The following is a 21,179-nucleotide window of genomic DNA, read 5'->3' on the forward strand; positions in this document are numbered from 1 at the left end:
ATGAAAATGAGCTGAGGAGAGAACAGAGTGAGAGAGGGATTTATCTTTCATCTCCCTTTTGATGCTGCTGGTTGGCCGGTTATCTCTCCTCCATATCCTCTTAACAGGTAGCCCTCAACACACATAATCAACATACCCTTCTCTCATTAGTGCTAATGGGATAAGGAGCAGGGCCCCACTCATTTGTGTGTGTGTGTGTGTGTGTGTGTGTGTGTGTGTGTGTCCTGACTGACAGCCAGCTCAATGCAGGCAGACTGTAGTATATTAAACACAAGCGCAGATTGTTTTGCTACAAGAACTGTAACCCAACACAGTGGTTTGTCTTGGCAGGGAATCAAAGAGCAGGCTGGTAGGTACAGTGTTAGTCCGGGACAAAGGGGGCATTGTTGCAGGGTGAGCTCCGCTCTCCCACCGTTGCTTTTGCTTTGAGCTTTCAGCTGCTCTGTGAGCAACCAGGAACACCAACTGGTATCTAGTCACCTGGGAAAAAAAGGGAGAGAGGATGTTAAAAGCAGCCACTTTTCTCAGTTCTGTCTGACTGAGTTCACTGCTGCAGGACTTGTGTTGTGTGCATTTAAAGGTCCCACATTTCATGTCTTTTTTCATTATAGAAGTATAGGTGCTTTTAAAATACTGTTAAAGTGTCAAAATGCTGTATCAAGAGAGAAATGCACACAGTACGTATTCAGAAACTGTGCCTCTAAATGAGTTTTTGGGACTTCGGTGATGTCAACTAGGGATGTTGCTTTCACTTAACTTTGCTTTCAATAGCCCGACATCTATTAACTGGCAACTAACTGGTTAATTTTTAAGAGGAAAAAAAGGTGGTGATATTTAAATGTTCTGTGTTATAAATGTTTAGCCTTTTATTTTATTTATGTCGGCTTTGCTGACAGACAAACGGCTAGAAATTGGCTGCAAAGCTGAGCAGCGTTCCTGGAGTCCTGATGTCGGTCTAAAGGTTAATTTTGCTACTCTTATGCTTACTACACTGCACACCACCCTGATTTGGTGGGAGATAGATAGCCAGCTAGCCACGTTAAAATGTGGAAACATAGTGCCCCGTGCCCACACTTTGGTCTAGCTAACATTAGCCATGGCTGCTCTGCATTGTGCACTAGCCAAGTTGGGTGGGACCTAGCTAGGGGTGCAACGCATGCTCAATTATGCTGTTTACGCCATCCCAGTGGTGGTACTATGTTGCTTCGGGAACATGGTGGCCACCCTCCGATCTTCCTTCAGGTAGCCCAAATTAGTAAGCAGCTTCATTTGAGCCACAAAAAAACCCTTTAACTATGTTAGCACCGCCAGCAGTGCTGACATTGCTAATGGTGCTAACAGAGCTAACAACAATGCTAAAGGGCCTGTGCAGCTCAAAATTTAGCTGCTTATTCAGGGGAGCGACCTGGGAGAGACTGAAGGGTGGGCACAATGTTTCCACACCAATGTTGTTGGGTCATGACAGCGTTACTAGCATGAATTGCCAAATAAGTGGCGCCGCTAGTTAGCTACCATCCAGCCTGGCTGGTGCACAACGCAGAGTGGCCAAGGCTAACGTTAGCTAACTGGTGGAGACTGAAGGATGGGCAGTAGGCACTGTGTTTCACATGTTAACACGGCTAGCTGGCTGTGTGTCTCCCACCAGACTGGGGCAGTGCACAGTGCAGTAAACTGAACAGTAGCAAAATTAACCTGACGACCGACATGCGTAATCAGTCAAAAATATTCTCAGCAGTTAACCTTTGACATCTTTAAGTTGAGACATACAATGTAAAAGGTAGAAAGTGCCGCCACAGTGTCGTTACAGTTATTCCCTGGCTGAGATGCAGAGAGCACAGATGTGGAAGACCTGGAAACACTGACCAATCAGAGCAGACTGGTCTTTGGGAGGGGGGGCTTAAAGAAACAGGCACTAAAACAGAGCGTCTTAGACTCAGGCAGACAGTATGAGAAAAACTTGTTTTTTGAAAATGAAAGCATGTAACCATGTTCTAGTAGAAACCGAAAATACAAGCATGAACCTGAAAATTAATAAAATATGGGACCTTTAACACTGAGATGTGCAGTGCGTGTGTGAAGGAGTGGTGTCTGCAGCAGACTCAGGCCTCAGTTTGGGGGGAAATTTACAACAGTGATTGTGTCTTTTGTCTCAGAGTCAAGGCTGCTGAGACAACCTTGAAATTAGGAGTCTCCCTGAAACCAAAATAGTTTCTACATCAGGTCAAAACTATCTTACGTTGCTATCCAGCAGCCAGATGATATTCCACTGCAGCGCTCCATGATTGCAAAATGCTTGGACTTGTTCACATTCACGAGCACGCTGCCAAATAATGGCGTACTGTACCTGGACCAAGAAAATGTAAAAGATGAGTCACAATCAATCAAAAGGGATCCTATTTATACAAAGTTTGTCTCAACGTGCTGTGATGTTTGATGTTGCTGGTATGACTGGCTGAGCTTTTATGCTCACAGTTTGACACTTCTTTTATGTTACTATTGATCAAGTCTGGTTTTGCTGTGTTTGAAGTGGGCCTCTTTAAGGGGGGTTGCTTTATAAAAGACACTACTGAATGAAGTCCCAAAAGCAGTGTATGTGGTAGTCGCCACTTTTGTTAAACCCGACGGGGCATGACTGGGGAAGCAAAATGCTTCCATATGCTGCGGAACACAGTGTGAGCTGCTTCTGCCAGCAGGGCCGGGCTCCCTCTGCTGTCTCAGTTACTGCAGCCTGAAGATAACACAACTGCACTTCCTGTTATTTATATCACTTGTTATCACATACTTATGTTTAGTGTATACTGTATGTGGCAGCAGGCTTTAATAATACTGACTTTTACAGAGTCTTTTAAAATCAAGGGGTCATCAACATTACCACATCACCTACCTGACAATTTGTCAAACAAACATTTGCTGTATAAAATCTCAGAAAATATTGAACCATTCCCATCACAGTTTCCTGCTCAACATATTTAAATGAATTGGCACGTCTAAACAAACAGTTAAAAACCCAAAGATCTTCACTTTAATATCATTAAAGACTAAGAAAACCAGCAAATATTCACATTTGAGAAGGTGGAACTAGTGAATTTGTGACGAAAATTCAAGGGTTAACGGGTTATCGAAAAGCTGTAGACTAATTTTCTGTTGACCAACATATTATTTATTTGTACAATAAACACATCACAAAAGACTGTAACATTGCACTGAGGGGTTTTTTGAGTTTTTTGAAAGTAGGGCTGCAACGATTAGTCGACTAATCGATGACTAGTCGACTATTAAAATAATCGGTGACTATTTTAGTAGTTGACTAATCGGTTTAAGTCATTTTTCATAGAAAAGTACTATAAAGTACCCAACATACTCTTATTGCAGCTTCTTGCGTTCAAATATTGGCAGCTTTACACACTCTCCCATGACGGTGAACTAAAACCCTTTGGCGTGGGTACGAAACAAGACATTAGATGACATCATTTTGGGGTTTGGGAGAGACAGACCGACATTTTTCAACATCTTAACACATTTTTTGATAAAATGATTAGTCGACTAATCGAAGAAATAATCAACAGATTAGTCGACAATGAAAATAATCATTAGTTGCAGCCCTATTTGAAAGAGAATATCAGTGGAAAACTGCACTTTAAAATTTAACTCACTCTTTATTTATCAGTGCATTTTGTGTTTAGTTCGATGTTAAATGTGTTCAATAAAAGAATGTTGGAATACAACCCAGTCACCAGAAAAAATGTTGGCATTGTACGTTTTGAGTAGCCATGGATACGTTACGCTTTATGTAGCGGGTATGTTGAAACTTTACCTTTTAACGACACTGTGGTTAAAGTGTGAGGTTTAGGTACAAAAACCACTTGGTTATAATTAGGAAAACATCATGTTTTGGCTTAAAATACCTGGTTTTGGTGGGGAAAGACCTGCTGGAAATGCAGCGATGTCTCTAAAAAATAACCAGTTTTCTTGGTACTATCCCTGCTGGGTTGCTAAAAAACACCCAGGTTCAGTGTCTAAAAGGGCACTGGAAACACAGTGATGACTCTGTAAATACAACTGGCACTGTTGTTTTTTGGTCTTGAACAGTTGTCTGCAGCTTGGCAGGTTTAGGTGTCGAGCAGAATTTCACTGACCCTTTGATGAATAGGTCTAGGTATCGGTGCTCAATACCTTTTAAGGTGTTGACCAAATTAACCCAGTACCAAGTAGCATTTAAGTGTCTCAAATCAAACAATACATGCATTAGATTAGTTTTGCGCTGGGGGTCTGATACCGGACTGTCCTGAATTCTTATTGGATCAGCAAACTTTGTTTCTGCAGGCAAACCGTCAGTTCAGTGCTGCTTGGTTAGCACAAGTTAACACATCTGCAGCGGCTAATATCCAACACCAAGCCATTAAACAAACCCAACAAACGGACACAGACAACAAAACTGTTAGCTAACATTAGTCATGCAATACTAACAGTTAGCCCTGTCACAGTGCGTGTGTGAACAGGTTCCCCAGTGCAGAGCTCACACTCCTGCAGCAACAGCTACTGTTACATGGCTATACACTACATGCAATCGTAATTTTTTATACGATACCTAATCTAAAGATGACATTTTGTTTTGTCCGTCCAACAGTTTTAAAAAAAAGAAATTTAGTTCACAGTGACATAAAACAGAGAAAAGTAGTAGATCCTCACTTTAACGAAACTGCAAACAAAGAATGCAAAATAAATCCGAATCGGCTACTTGATTATTTGACTAATCCTTGCAGTTCTAGTCTTCATCTTACTATTTCTGGATTTGGTCTTCTGCCACCGTGCTCTGTAAGAAAGCATATCCTCTAGCCTTGTGGACAGTGTAACTTAAATGGGACACCATCAGACACTAATTATCCAGCGTCACTCTCCATTAATTGGCTGCACCTGTCTCTTGTCATCGGTCATAACCCAACGCGTTCTCAGGGAAAGGTTGCAGAGATCAAGAAAGCATTCGCCGCTGCTGTTGTGCAGAAAACTGCTTGAGATAATCCAGTTCTTGGCAGCCAGATTGTGTATGTTTTGGAACTGCCAGGTTTACACATCTCTGGCCCACTGTAGCATGTCTGCCCCATATGGGGCACTTGCTCGCTGGAAACAGTTCCAGACAGCGATGCATGTCTAGGACGAGGGGGTTAAGACTTTTTCTGAAAGTGAATAAAAACCCAGCAGAACGCCACTTGGACTGTGATCAATGTCAACATTTGAGAATCTGCAGGTTTGCTGTGTCTTTTACTCTCAAAAGGAAGCAAAGTATTTAAGAGGAATAGAAAATTCACGACTAAACCTAACCTATAAATGACAAGAAATATTCCACAAGATTCATTACTTTCTTCCATCACTACTTTCTAACAAAAGGATCTAGTCGAGGCAGATGAAGCGTTCTGAAAGAGGAACCTTGGTCTGCTGCATGGGTAATGTGTTGGTCCAGATCACTCTGCAAAGTCATGCAAATTCCTGTGTTGAGGTTGGATTCCTCCACTCCAGCTCACAGTTCTCCTTGGCTTTTGACCAAGCCATGGAGTGCCCCCTGAGGGGAGTTCACCCAGCCATCTTGTTATTCTAGCACATTCATCCACATCACTTGCTCAGTCGTTAGACTGGTCTGAGTCCACCATAGCGGGGAGAAGCTGCTGCTGCCATCCAATGGTGTTAAATTTTCTACTTTAAATATACATTTGAATTGTTGCAATCACACTACAGAGATGTTTTAACCTAAAACAGTTTGACTTTATCAGTGATTACATTTCTTAAAGTTTCTTGAAGGCTACAAACTGAGAATCCAGAGAAATCCAAAAAAGGCAACTACGCCTGTTTGTACATTTTGGAAACCAGTTGAATTTCTGATGAACCATACAGTCATCACTGTAGTATTTTTAAGGTTGTCGAATTCCTGTGTCAGCCTCAGATTCCTGCCAGACACTGAGCATTAAATGCAAGGTTCTGAATCATGAGAGAGTTTCTTGGTCTTCTGCCAATCACTTCATATGCTTTCTTTATGAAAAGTTAATCATCCACAGCTCTCTGGGTTTCACTTTTTGTGAATTTTGTTAAAGAGTGACAGTAACTGGCAGCCCCCAAGTAGAGCCAGGCCGCTGGGACAAGATGGGATACACTAAAAGGATCCATGATGTATCGAGTTTTGCCCATTAAGGTCTGTTTATTATTGCTTGGCCTCATGCTATGACCATCAGAGTCTCCTCTGCTGCTGGCAGATGAAGAGTCCTGTTGGATGGATAGATGTGTCCTCTCTGTAGCTTCCAGCCTTCCTTTCATCCTTCAGGTGTTACTAATCACCTGTACTGAATATTGTTCTTCACTGAAGCTTAATTATAATGCTCCCTGCACGTGGGCTGGATTGCACCAGCTTTTGGTAAACCCATTACTTCATTTGTGTTACTAAATGTTTAATAACTAGTAGCTTTGACTTTGTTCCATGAAAACTTGGTTGGTAGGAAACAGCTGTAGTGTCATCCAATCAATAGTAATCAACTGTGTAACCAGGAAGTCACTGTACCATCACAAGCTGTATCTGCGTGTTACCATTAACAAATCCCCAATGCTGCTGTAAATAACAACCTCCAAACTAACAACCTGCACGCTGAAGATGGCAAGTTTTGTCAAAGATTTGGATCCAGTAATAAGGCATGCCTGCTTTGTACTTTCTGTGAATTGTTGCAAAGATCTACCACGAAGAAAACAACTTGTGACGTACCTCGAAACAGTCCAAACTCCATCTCTTTCATGCTCTATGTTATGTTTTCTGAAACGATCAGTTGGGGTCGTTTTGCCACATCTTTTTACCCTGGCAGCAGCGTACACTATTGATATTGACTTCACCAATGTCCTGATCCATTTCACATCACCCAAGCTTCTGTGATATCATCATTTTGGAGTGACCATATTTGGGCGAGAGGGTGACCCTGTGGAGGACACTATTGGCAGACAGCTTGTCACTCAAAGCGGCCCCACCCTTAATTGACCTATGGCTAAGCCACACCCCCTTCCATTTATTCAGACAAACTATCAACATTCAGTGAGCGGCGCTATGGCAGGTGTCACAGTACACGGCATTTCACAGGAGGCAATTGATGATTTTTGGAGACATAACGATCAGATGTCATTGAGAAGTAACCAAAAGGGCCTAAACTACGCATTGGAGGGATATATTCATCATTTTATTGTTGAGAAGGTTGATGAAAAGCTTAAATTACAAGCCAAAATTTACAGGTCACAGTGTACGCTTGTGAACCGCATCTGGTTGCCGTCACCATCAAAGACAACAAGTTAAAGTGCCACTGAAGTTAAGGTTTTTGGCTCAGAATATGAGAAAAGGATAACGGCCTTTTTACCATCTTTACCAAGAGTGTCTCTCCGTTAGTTTGGTGCTACAGTATTTACACTGAATCATTCAGCATAACGTTTGCCAACCTTTGTTATCTCTGCCATTACAGATAAGTTAATGAAGCTAAGCTCCAGAAGTTAACGTTAGCTTAACTAGAGCCCTTTGGACAACAGCTAACAATGATGTACCATCACCAAAGTACAAAACTAGAACAAAATAGGCTAATGAACTCCCAGCAAACAAGGTGACATGATGAACAACGCAGCTAGGAGCTAACGTTAGGCTAACTTTAGCTAACGTTTGCTAGAGATGTTAAAGATAACTTTATATTTCTTTCCAGCAAAGTGACAACATGTTGCCTCAAACACAATGTTGACTTACCTTAGAACAGATGTAGACATCATTGTTAATCTTATTCACGTTGAGTTGATGTTGTGGTCCAACGTTACCACACAACTTTATCCAAAGGAGACACTTTTCTCGGTTGAGATGTGGTTTAAAGTGTAAAAAATACACCTGGTCGCCCAGCCTCTCAGGATACCTTGTGTCAGAGTTGCATGTACCCCATGCACACCGTTTGACCATTTTTAAACTTCAAATCTCCGAAAAAGCTCATAAAACCGAACAAACTGACTTTCTGTAATGCATTTCAATGGACGTCCAGGCAGAGAATGTCTGAGTGCATGGGAATGGCTATACGCACTGTGATTGGCTCATCATGTTTGAGGGCGGGACTTAGCCATAGGTCAATTATGTATGCTCTTGGAGTCAGCCTCAAGTGGCCATTAAGAGGAACTGCAGTTGTTGACTCTTCCGTGTTGGTAGTGTCAATAGTCAGACTTACAATATTGTCGTAATAACGACATCTTGATATGTGTTAACAAAAATAGTGATGTTTTTCTTCTTATCGCCTTTCTCTGCGTGAGTCTGCAATGAAGGATTAATTTTTTTTAATCCATTCATCTGACAGTTATTTCCCTGATTGATTAATTGCTTGATCTGCTTTTGTTGGACCAATGTCCAAAACTCAAAGATATTCAGTTTACAACAAGATAAAATGAAGGACAGATCCTCTCATTTGTAAAGCTGGAACCAGTGAATGTTAAAAATTGATCAACTGTAGAAATAGTTGCCGATTAATTTTCTGTTATTTGACTCATCATTTAGTGGACTAATCATTTTCGTTTAACTACATCAGGACGTATTTAAATGAGCCTGATTTGAATTTATCACAGATGTCAGTATTGTGTACATGCTGTCCCATGATTAACTATTAAAATACGTTGAAGACTATTTAAAAATAACATTTTATCCACCAGAGAGCACTGACAGGTTTGTCTTTAACGAAATCTAAGGTGTCCTTATCAATTTTTTTTTTACGTTAAACAATGATTGTCCAGTGTGTCATAATTAGATTTTTTAAAATCTCAAATCTTTAAAGCAGTGTCAGCCGCAATCAAAACCTTAAAAATACTCTGCAGAAAATACTCAGTACCTTTACCTATAATACTTTATCCAGCCTCATTAAAAATGTGTTCTCACATTATTCCTAACTGTGCAGGAGCAAAAATAATTTGTAGTGTTGTGATGTGAGGGTCTTGAGAGGAATTTGCTGAGCCCCAAGGTGTGTCCTAACAGGTGTTGTTGGGGCTTTTCCTGTCCTCTCTGGCCTCCTTCTCTTTATTGGCACCGGGGCTGTGGAGCCGATTGTTTGGCTGTTGCCCTGGATACGTCTCTTGTTTTCCGAATGGCAGCGTGTCAAGGCAGGCAGAAAATGATCACTCAGTCCAAAGTGTTCCTCACTGCAGAATATATGTATGAAACCTGGAGAAGAGGCTGGACTGTGTTCAGCTAAGAGCCTTTACGTCATTCTTGACTCATAGTTAATTTCACTAAAACATAGGAGTCATGTCAAGGAGGCCTCTCTGAAGTGGACAAAATGATGCATCCAACAACGTGAATATATACTGTATATATAAAACATAAACACAGTATATATACAACGTAATGCAACAGGTTCAGGTTATTTTAGAGATCACAGTTTGTGAGCAATAACCCAGTGAGCAATCTACTTTTCCGTCTTTGCTAATGCAGGTTTTGTCCTGTCTTTGCCCGCATGATTTTTAAGAATTTGTCCTGTGTCATGTTAGATATAGGTATCTTGCCTTGTAATTTCCTTTCTGTTGCTCTGAAAACTCACCTAAAGGAGAACTCTACCAATTTGAACACACAAAGATCAGTTTACCAGTCATAATTTGCACGATACAGCCTGTGAAAACAGTTGTATATTCTCAACCATGGCTCTGTCAAGTCAGAAAAAATAACCCTGCAGGCTACAAGCTTTGAGACTACAAATCTTTACCAGAAAGCTGCATTATGAAAAGTGTAGGATCCAGCATTTTTGGAGCTTGACTCATTCTAAAATTCAGAGTATCTCAGCCTCTGCTGCTTTGAATTTCACTTAATGGAAGTGTAATACAAAATTGCTGGTGTAGTCAAGGCTTGGGCAGTATCTGCTTTTTCATATCTTCCTGATGTTTCACTGGGGTATATGGTATATGACTGTTTTTGTGTAGGAACAACCCCTGCCATAGTTTTCAGCAGCGAGTTTGCTACGTTCCACAAGTTCTCATAGCTTTTTGAGTCACACAAAATGTCAAGAAAGGAAATATTCTTACACCTTTTATCCTTATTAAACACAAATATAACAAATACAGATATACACCCTCTGAATTCAAGTTTCTCATCATCACTGAAGTAAGAACTGAACTAAGTCTTAAAACACATTTCACTCACACTTTAGACAGAAACAAAATAAAAAGCACCACAACTGAACCGCCTAGTGCTGCACGATTAATCTAATCACAATCACAATCGCGATGTCAGGCTGTGCGATTACATAACTGCATAAAAGGCTGCGATAATGTAATGTAAATAAACGTTGACGTGTGTGCCTGTGAACGTGACTGCCTCTCCTGTAGTGCGTGGAGTTTGTTGACAATACGCCCACAAGGTATCCTGGTGTGTGCAGCACGTATGGTCAGGTGACCACCCGGCGTGCAGCAGTAACCCACATAGACGCTGAAGAAGAGCATGAGCACGACCATGAACAGGCTGAGTTGGTGGCGAAAAAAACGCAACGTCTATTAAATGGCGATACTTTGGATTCAGGTACGGCGACGTTGAACAGAAAGACATGCTGTGTAAAAGTTTAAAAGTTAAAGTCACCACATCCCACGGCAACATGACCAATCTGTATCAGCACTTGAGACAGCACAGGGAAAAGTAGGAAGAGTGCATGTGAGAGATAGCCAAGCCGTGTAACGTTAAAGACAAACAGACAACTGAAAGCCGCCAGATCCTCATAAAACAACATCCAAGCACAGTTACGCAAACATCTGTAAGTGTCACGGGGAAGTCACGGACTCCGTAACAAATTATAAAACAAATGAAAAAAATGAGCAATTTTGCTCAGTTTCGGCCCACTTGACATGCTTTTGTGTTGTGCTATGGTGTGCTGGAATTTGTCATTTATGTGACAACGCCTGAACGCAACACAGGCTGTGGTGTGTACAGGTGTGTACAGTTCCGTGCTGCGCTGCTGTGTGAGCAGCTGTTTGACTGTTGATGGTCATTTACACACTGTCCATAACAATAACTATGTCAGGTTTGGTCAGTGCCCCCTAATATGATGTAGGGGAAACACTGAATCAAGCAAAAAAACTAATGATACCATTTTTTTAAATTATTATTATTATTATATTGTAATCGCAATCGCAAATTGCGATATTGTCCACTCAAATTGCAATCGCACATTTTTATCAAATCGTGCAGCACTAGAACCGCCTTTCAACTATTACAACAATCAACAGCTCTGGTTTAAATAAATAAACTAAATCTAAATAAGCTTTCAGTTCAATGAGTTCGGTGTGAAGTTTGTTTCTCCTCACTGCTTCTCTCTGCTACATTATCCCCACTACTTGCAGTCGCCATTTTTCCAGGCTCAGCTGCCTGTATCACCAGAGGACTGAACTCTGGTGGCATGTGCTGTGCACTATGTAACGGTACAATACAACATATTGCAATACTCAATACAGCATCTTCTTGGTAGTTAATAAAGCGAAGAGTGTCTGTATTTGACGGTATTGACAATCACGCCGTTGGGAAATCTCAATACCACCCAAGCCTAGTGTAGCCCTTCCAGAACTCTGACAGATAGACCATTAGTCCTGTCTTCTACGATATGCATATCTGCAAGCACAACCACTACGTACGTCTGGATATATTTCCCAAACTATTAGCATTATGGCACACAAACGCTCCATCAGGACTGCTTTCTGTATGACGTTTGAGCAGCTACATGTGTACTGAGAAATGCAACTCTTTTATATGAGCTAGTGTTAGTCTCCTGTGTTTGATGATTGCATTTGCCCGTCTGCTGTTTTTTATTCCTATTCAAACTGTAACTGGTGTGCTGTCTTGGCTAGGTCTCTCTCGGAAAAGAGATTTCTATCTCAAGGGACTTCCCGGCTAAATAAAGATTTAATAAAATACATAAAAAATGTAATGGGTTCTTCCTTGGTCCATGCAATGTCCTTCCACCAAGTTTCATGAAAATTGGGCCAGTAGTTTTTCTGAAACCTGCCAAAAAACAAACAAACCAAACCGAGTACATTATCTTCTTGGCAGAGGTAAACATTCTGTTTCAAGTATGTGACAGCAGTTACAGAAGTGGCTGAACACAAGTCACATTCAGTCATACTTACTTAAGTTATTACACGTTTTAAGCAGAGGATAAATTGGCTGTATTTACGTTTGTTGGCTGTCAATATGCTTTCTTCAATTGAGGTGTACTAGCCCAAAAGAATCATAAATTTAGCCAGATTTACAAGGCTTTACCTCTTGCATGAAATGTGAAATTGTGAATGGCAGCTTTAGTCTTTGAATAATATTATTTTGCCCACCTGTGGTTTGTCACATCTGAGTCTGTGTCTCTGGAAAGAGGTTTGTTGTCATTGCTCCTAGACGAAGCTGAGCAGGCGACTTCCTCACGCAGGCCAAGTCTGACTCTGCCAACCAGTTCTGCTCTTGGCAACTCAGTCTGGACTCAGCTGCAACATTTTTTCTTCTGGGAACAGAGACGACTAACAACTGTATGTCTGACCAATTCCTCATGTGTATCCTCGGGAGCAGCAGGGAAACTAACGAGGAAGAGACATGACATCAAGTCAGACACAGCTGTTAATATTTGCTGAGGCACTTACAGTTAAAATATCACTGCGTTTGATGCCTCGATGCTTTGCCACAGTCAGAGATTTAAACAAAGATAACATGAGTGTTGGACAGCCAGAAACAGAAGAATGAAATAAAAAGGTAAGAAAAGGATCTAAATGAATGTGGCCCAGAGAAGCAGATGTAAGAAACAAAGGCAGCCATTGTTTGGTCTGGAGATGCCTCACATGTTTCTAGGCCAGGGGCCCAGAATGTGCAGCTTACCTGTGCTTTGTGGCTCCGCAAGAGAATAGGACAAAAACAGGGCTGTCAGGCAGTACAAAAATATTATCATTTCCTAACATAACATATCTGCTCTACAACTGGCAGTGGTCTCAATCATGTGAAAGGGAACAATAATCAGCATTTGCTGGCCCTGGTTCAGACTCCTAGCATTCAGCCTTGCATGAGCTGGGCGTTGGGCCACCTGCCAGAGGGGACGCTACCTTGAGTCAAGGAAACAAGGATGTGCCTTGGCCTGCCTCTGTGATCCAGTTAAAGATTTAATAGGGGTGGCTGGACATGAGCAGTGCCTGTAATACTTCATGTTGTGCCACTTGAGGGAAGGAAGTATAAAGTCTTTCATTACTTCTGCCACTAACAGCCTTTGACAGCTGTGTATTTCATGTATCACAGGACGTTTATGTAGTTTATCACAGACAACATGCAGTAGTGTCACATGGCTTCCATCCAAACTGTTGTGCTCTGCTTTACATGCACACTCACTGTGTTAGTATGCTTATGCAGAGGTGTAAACTCGAGTCACATGACTTGGACTGGAATCAGACTCAAGTAACGAATCTGATAGCTTCAGACTTGACCTGACATGACCAGAGAGACTTGCAGCTTGACTTTGACTTTACCACCAATGGCATTTGATTTTGTGAAGGGCACATCATGACTTGTTAAGGACTCGAAACACAACGTTTTGGACTTGGACTTCAAATGGGACTTTTGGTGTTGATTTGGGAGTTGCCTGTATTGACTGGGAATTTGAGCTCTGGCTTGTTGGTCTTTCCTAAAGACTTGAATAGGAAGTTACTGGTCTTGAGTTGGTTCTTGCTGCTTTTGATTTGGGACCTGTTGGTCTTGACTTGGGACTTGATTTGGTCCCTGATTGCCGAAATTTTACACCTTCTTGTGACTTGCAAAACAGTACCATTTTCAGTACTAGGGATTTCATGAGAAAAAATACTTCAGTACCAAGTCAATGCCAAAGTTCTGAAGACAGGACTTGTTATTCTCCAGTATCGTAGGTACTGCGGATGCAATTTTTCCGAGCCTGATGTGGCAGCATGTACGCCGACAAGTGTTCTGGTCTGCCGTCAAATGCCACAGGAAGAAGAACACCGACAACATGTGGAAGACGGTGACGAGTGCAGCGACAGCTCCACCTTGTCTTGTTGAAATGAAAAGCGTTTTTCCGAAGGCCAGCATATTTGGTTAATTCTTCGCAATGAAAGCGCTGCATATATACACAATGCTACTAACACCAGCAGCGCGACGAGCTGCTGGGCGTCCATTCTGCAATGAGCGTCTCTTCTGCACTGAGCGCTGTACGTTTGGCTTTTTGTTTCTGGTTACTGAGAGTTGACATGTTTAGCTTTGAGTAAAACGCTGCACTTGTCACTGTCGTTCAGTCGCAGTGGAGGAAGGGCAGGACAAACAGCCCATCACAAAGACCAACTGTCACATCTTACATGTACGAGTGCTGAACAACAACAACAATGGAGGAGAAATATGTTAATTTGTAGGATAAATATTCCACAAAATCTTTTGAACCCAGAAAGACTAGTACTTTGCGATTAAGGGTGGAGCGTCAGGGATTAATAATAAAATTCAAATTAAATGTAAATGTTATTAATAAATGAGTGTGTGTGTTTAAGCACATGGAACTTATTGTCTTTTTTTTTTTTAACCATGGTTTCACAATGGGTATCAAGAATCGTGGAATTTTATTGGTATTAAACTATTACATTTCTAAGTATAGCGAAATGCCTGTTCCCATCTTGAACCTTTTGTACAGCTAATCTAAGTTAGTCAAACCCAGAAACTCATTTTAAAGCCTCATTTTGCAGCATATTAGATTTGAAACATTACAGTTAGGTTGTGCAATATATGAAGGTTTTGGGTGCATTTTTTCTCACATGCCTCAATTTTAAAAATATCTAGCTCCACACCAGATTTGTATTCATTACCACTGCTGAGTGTTAGCATTTGAAAAAACTTTAATGAGTCCGGCTACAATGACAATAACTCATCTCAGAATAAGAAACACATTGACATTTTTCTCTCTCGCTCAACCTCAACACCCCTCCTGGTGCTTTCCAGGAGCCTGGAGGGGAGAACAATTATTTTATTAAGGCTCCATCAAATTTATTGTACTAACACAAGATTTTAATGTACATTCTTCATCCTGACACTCGCACACAGTGTTTTATGTTTGTTTTATGTACCCACATAATTAGCCACAACTATTACATTTTGAGGGGCAGAACAATTGATGTTTGTTTGTGAAGACCAGAAACATTTAGGGTTCTGATGTAATTTTCTTTAATGGTGAATATACTTCTGTAACAGCAGGAGCCAGTGGAGCCAGAAGTCTGCTTTAACTGCTCACTATACATTTGTCATGACCGACTTTTGTCTGTGAACCTGTTGCTCTGTCATGGTTCTTGTCTGCTGCAGGTGTAATCCTTTTCTAAAAGTTATATATGTTGAGTTTAAACTCTTAACTTCATTTCTCCCCTCACACAGTGATGAATTACGGAAAGAGGCGCGGCAGCTGAAGAAGGAACTACAGGCCATAAAGCAAAGGAGAGAAGAAAGCTCAAAACCTGCAGTAGATGAAGCCAAGGAGGGTATGTGAGCACATTTTATTCCCCTACATTACTCACGTTTACTTACGTTACTCATTATTCTGTGGATTTATTGGATGCAGCGATTTATCACTCCAACATCGGTATCAGCTGATAATCACCTTGTTGACTGCCATAGACTTATCGGCAAATAAGAGGACATTCACAGATGGCAGTGGCTGATATATTTCTGTTTTGTCACATCAGTTCTGCGCAGGCTAAAAAGCAGGGCTTGAGGCTAACATCATACAAGGGAATGACCTCTTTTTTTCCCTGATAATGCTGCATTGTGAACAGCAAATCTGTGTTGAAATTGACAGGAGGAGAGCTAGTTAACATTAGCTTTTAGCAAACAATCTAAGCAGCTGGTGGCTGGAACTAAAAACTAACAGAGGTTGCCTTGAGTTCCATTATGATGCGTTCAAGCTCTGTTCTGTAAAAATGGGTATTGGGTAAAGGTAAATTATAACGCTGCATTGTGTTAAAATGTAATCTTAGTGGCTCATTTGGATATGGCATCATACATCAGTGCACTGTCCAGATGGAGGGCAGGAAACTGGAGGCAAAGACCACCAGCGCTGCACAGATGCCTGTGATTTGTGCTGGTTATGGCTGTTCCTACCAGTCCGTCTGGGGAAAAGCAAAGGCCAAGATCAGTCCCAGAAATAGTAGGATGAAATTAAAAAAACAATTAAACAAACAAAAAGCGACCACCACGCCCCTTTAGGAGACTAACAGCAGGTCCTGAGTCCATTGACTTCAGTGGGAGAAATGAACGTGATTACAGATTATGGCCGATTCTTTCGCCCCATAGTCACGAAAGCAGATATTAGACCCATTTTTCACAAGCCACGTATCTTCAGAACATTCCGACATCAAAATGGCAAATTTCAGACGGACAAATCAGGAGAAATTTACTTTGATCAAGACCAGTCTCTGTCTCAACAACACATTCTCGCGAGATCTGGCAACAGATATCTCATCACTGGTGCTGAAATCAGTGCAGTTTCACCAAAGATACTGGATTACTAGAAATATTTTTTTTCCAGCGGATATCTTAGTTACAACATGATTGAGCTAACTGGAGTAGTTTCATGTCGTATCCGACAACGGGAGGCTTTTAACAGATGACGTCCTGATGTTAGCTTTGCTGCTGCTGTTAGCTGTCCCTGTCAGCTGCAGCCACTGATGTTTTCTAGACATCGTGATTTCCCAAAACTGAATAAATACCACACATAGCAACACAAAACTGCTTTGCTAGCTCAATCATGTTGTAACTAAGATATCCGCTGGAAAAAAATTTTTTTTCGCGGATCGTTTATTGAGTTACTGAGTTATTACAGACATCACTAACGGTTAGCCCAACTAATCTACGATAACCAAGCGAGGTTGGGGATACTCGTCTTTGATTGGCGGTTCTCCATCGTCTTAGATTGGGCTACGGGGGACAACGTCTACTTAAGAGACTGTAAATGTATATTACTTCATACAATGGGGATATATTGTAGGTGGGCCATCTTGTAGTAATCTAGTATCTTTGCTAAAAACAACCCCACAAAAAATAGTTACAGTTCTCCAGGCTGTTTTACGCTTTCTTTGGCTCACTGTGTAATATTAGTAACGTTAGGAGGTCTGGAGGACAAGGAATTTTATAACAGCTAATCACTACATTCATTTTCTTTGTTTTTTGTGCGGATTACATCCAACATGAGCTTCCGTTTTCTGATGACACCTGCTGTTCATCCAACACTTTTACGTAGTCAGGTTCTAATTCACACAATATATGGACTTATAACTTTCTGGGGCCTAGTGTAGTGGTTAGAGCACTCGTCTTCTGTGCGGAAAGGTCCAGGGTTTCAAATCCTGCTGGGGTCAACGTCGGCAAAGGCATACGGTTGCAAGAGGTTCCCACCGCTGAATCAAACGGCATCAGATTCCTTAAGGAGGCTTCAGTACAAGAAGTAACTCTGGAATCTGAGCAAAGTCCTCAACATGGGCGCGTCTCAAGCCTGTTGTCGACGGGAGGTTCCAGATGTAAAAGCGGATTCATTCATTCATGGACTTATCACTTTCTGCCCTCCAGCTGAATTTCACGCCTTATAATAGTCACAGGATTGCAAACAAGCTGTTTAGTTTTTGGCGAGCAACTTTGAAGAAGAAAATTGCTGATGTTTTCACAGCAATATAAAATTATATATATAGTAAAAAGGTGTTTGAAGCAGTTTTTATTCAAAGATGCTTTTCATGTGAATGTGGTTATATCAAAGGTTGGTTTATAAAACTGTATGATTGAATTTATGTTCATTCAAAGATTGTGTAATGAAGGGCTTAATGACTTTAAAACAGTTCAGTTATTTTGACCAAATTGTTATTTTAAACATCAGTATCGACCCCAGATTCACAATAGCTGCATCCCTGCTGTCCATGTATCTGACCATAACTAGGTGCTTGATAAAGAACTCTTTCAGCACAGAGCTGTGAGTGTGAACAGAGTCTCTAAGAGGGTGGTCCGCGCTACATTCTCTGCTAATGGACACTAAGACAGGCAACCCTCTGATTTTGTCAATTAGTTGCAGACGTCTATGTTTCTCCCCCCCTCGAGGGTCTGCATTTTTGTGTTAAAGCTCATAGAAAATTGCGTGGGTGAAAATTGTTGAGTGGCCGCCATAGTTGCACATCAAACCCCTGTGTGTTTGTTAGTTTGGCCGATGCGAGTCTGTAAAAATCTGCCCCCCTCCGAAACCTCCTCGAGGTCTTCACCACACTGCAGTCTGTCATAATGCCGTCAATCTTCGGATTTTTTGCTGATGCTGAAACACATTTTTGAAAATTACAAAAACCGCTTGAGGTTGTGTGTATATTGTTGTGCAACAAAACAAAATAGTTCGTGGGGGGTTCTGCAGGGACCGGTCGAACTGTGGGATTACCACCAGCCAAAATTTACTGAAGACCATGATGGGATTTTGTTGCTCAAACATTGTTTTTGTCTCCACAAACACTGATGGTTTTATTTTTTTTTAAACACAGACACTGAGCTCTTGACTCGCTGCTGATTGGTTCAAGATTTTAGGTGAAAGAGTACAAAATACAATCATGACATTGTCCTTTAATACAGAGATTAACTAAGATTGTGTTGGTGTATCTGACTTAATGTGTTGCTCTTAGTGATATGTGCACAGAGTTAAGCTGTTTCTATAAACACACTAAGCAGAAAGAGGCCTTCTCCTAATAGATCCAGTTATAAACTCAAGTGTTGAGTCAGTAACAGCCCTGCATTGTTACACCGAGTGGCAGCTAGCCTAAGCTCCTCCATTATCTAACAAGGTATTTCAGCTCTGCCAGGGACCTTTTGTTTTGTGCTTCTCTGGCAGCTTAGCCAGAGGCAGGAGTTTCTTTTAAGAGTTCCTCATTACATTTCTGTGTTGGAAGCAAAAGTTAATTCCATTAGATGGAATTCTTAGATGTCATGGGCCAATGGCCACTGCAGGGGAGACGGATGTCTGCTCAAATGCTGTAAATCTTGAAACCTAGCTCAGCCACAGAAGAACACTGTGGTGAGGGCTCGTTTTATCTCATCCCGCCGGAGAAGCCGTGCAGCAGTTAGAGCCGTGCGCGCGCGCACACACACACACACACACACACACACACACACATACATGTTAAGGCTCACATTGACACTGCCATCCCTGAAAGCTTAAATCATCCTCCTGGTTCTGCTCTGACCTCTCTGTGAAGGTCAGCCTCTGGTCTCATTTCACTCTCATGCTTCTCAGACTGGTCTGTGTGGCTTCAGCGGGGGTACACATGATGAAGGATTGAGCTACAAGATTTGAGGGCTGCAACTAACTTTTTTTATGTTGTCGATTAATATATCAATCATTCCATTTATAAAATATCAGAAAAGCCGTTGGTGAAATCTCCAAACTGTTGAACCAACAGATATTCAGTTTACTCTCACATGACACAAAGAAAATCTGCAAATCTAATTCAGATGCTGGAACCAGTAGGGATAGGTGGCCAGAACTGGTACTAAATTGGTACTTGTGTCTTGACTGGTTAGTGCCAAATATCAATAAGCTCCCGGAGGTTTTCTGATACAGATAACAGTATCAGATATGCCTTTGATAATACCCAAAATGCTAGATCAGGTGTCAGCGAGTATGCGAGTTTATGCACTGATCTGATCCATGTAATTTATTAAAAAAACATTGCTGCTTTTAAAACAGTAATTTACATGGCAAGTTGTGATTTGCAGCTGCTGTTTTAGAGTGGTGAAGAAGAATTGATTTCCAGTAAACAGTGTAACGTTAGCCGTTAGCAATGTGTCAGCAAATTAGATGATAAAAGAAAGTTCTGTAACATTTATTCTCTGTATGTTCTGTATTTGCTTATGTTTCAAAAAGGGTTTAACCTGAGCTACATCATACAATAATAGCAATTATTTCCCACCTGTGCAGGTTAAGTAGGATAAAGCAGTATCAACTGATATTCAAAGGGATGAAAATTAAAGAGCAATAACCACATTAATTCCTACCGGCTACAATATACTTTCATACAGTTTTGTCCCAGCTCTGCACTCTCACAGTTGAGTGTTTTTGCTTTCCTGCCCTGAACTGGCCCCTTACATTACTTTTTTCGCAGTAAGATTACCTTAATTCTAGGGTGTGTTTTTCCCTACATTCTCATCATGAAATGGACTGGAAATCAATATTTGAAAGCTGATAGTTAAAAAGAATTTCTTCAGGGGTGGTGGAGGGGCATGCACCCGGACCTCCCTTAAGGGTTTAAGTCTTTGTTACCTCTCTGAACACCTCTATAAGCTCCTGGACAAATGCCACTGCTATCTGTATTTATGTAATGTTAATTTGTTCTAACAAAGCCAGCAATTCAAATTCCTACCCACCTCGTAATGATGACAAAGCTACAAGCTTCAGGCGATTATATTTGACGTTGTGTAACTGTGTTTACATTCTGTGCTCTCCAGTCATGATTGACAGGGTGAAATGTTCAAAAGTGTGGGCTCACGTTATGGACGATTCTGAGAAGCTCAAGGACTAATAGTTCTTTGGTAATTTGGTAATTGATATTGCTTAAGTTCAGCTTCTGGTAGTGAAGCAGCATTAAGGCTCATCACACTAGACATCTGTAGCAGCTGTTCCTCCCTCGTTATACTTACAGGAACTCGTTATTTCTGCAAAAGTATTGAGAAAATAACAGTTTAATCTTTTTACATCTTTTCATGCCATGTCTCTACTTTTTGCACCAAAGTCTGGATAGTAGTTCCAGTAATAGTATCAATAAGCGTATGTATTGATAAGCAGTATCAGTATCAATAAAATCGTAATGATGCCCCTCCCAAAGAACTAGAGAAGACTGGATATTTTCATTTGAAAAATTAGCAAAATTATGTTTGTGGATTTTGCTAATTTGATTGATTTTCTTTTGACTGATCATTCATCAACAAGCTTTAAAAGATTTAGTAGAAAATTTTTAACAAATTTCAACAAATACTATTTAAAAAACAAAACGATTTTCTTATGCATTAGATATGAAGTGTCGGACAACACCAGTAGGACTTGTATTGCGCAAATGAAAGGCATATTTGTGTGGGATTTTAGATTTTAGATTTACTGTTTAACAATGAATGCAGAATATGTGACTAAAATGTTGACGCTTTT

The 21,179-nt window shown here is 40.9% G+C and overlaps 1 protein-coding gene across 1 annotated transcript in view; it reads left to right on the forward strand.

Annotated features, from left to right (window-relative positions):
• The window catches only part of cwc27 (CWC27 spliceosome associated cyclophilin), a 44,845-nt gene that overhangs the window by 8,026 nt on the left and 15,640 nt on the right, over positions 1 to 21,179 (forward strand). The window contains exon 11 of the mRNA XM_049560074.1: positions 15,401 to 15,504. Coding sequence (XP_049416031.1) covers positions 15,401 to 15,504 — 104 coding nt within the window. The remainder of the gene's footprint in view (positions 1 to 15,400; positions 15,505 to 21,179) is intronic.

This window comes from Epinephelus fuscoguttatus, linkage group LG18 (genome assembly GCF_011397635.1).
Source record: "Epinephelus fuscoguttatus linkage group LG18, E.fuscoguttatus.final_Chr_v1".
In the NCBI taxonomy this organism is placed as follows: Eukaryota; Metazoa; Chordata; class Actinopteri; order Perciformes; family Serranidae; genus Epinephelus; species Epinephelus fuscoguttatus.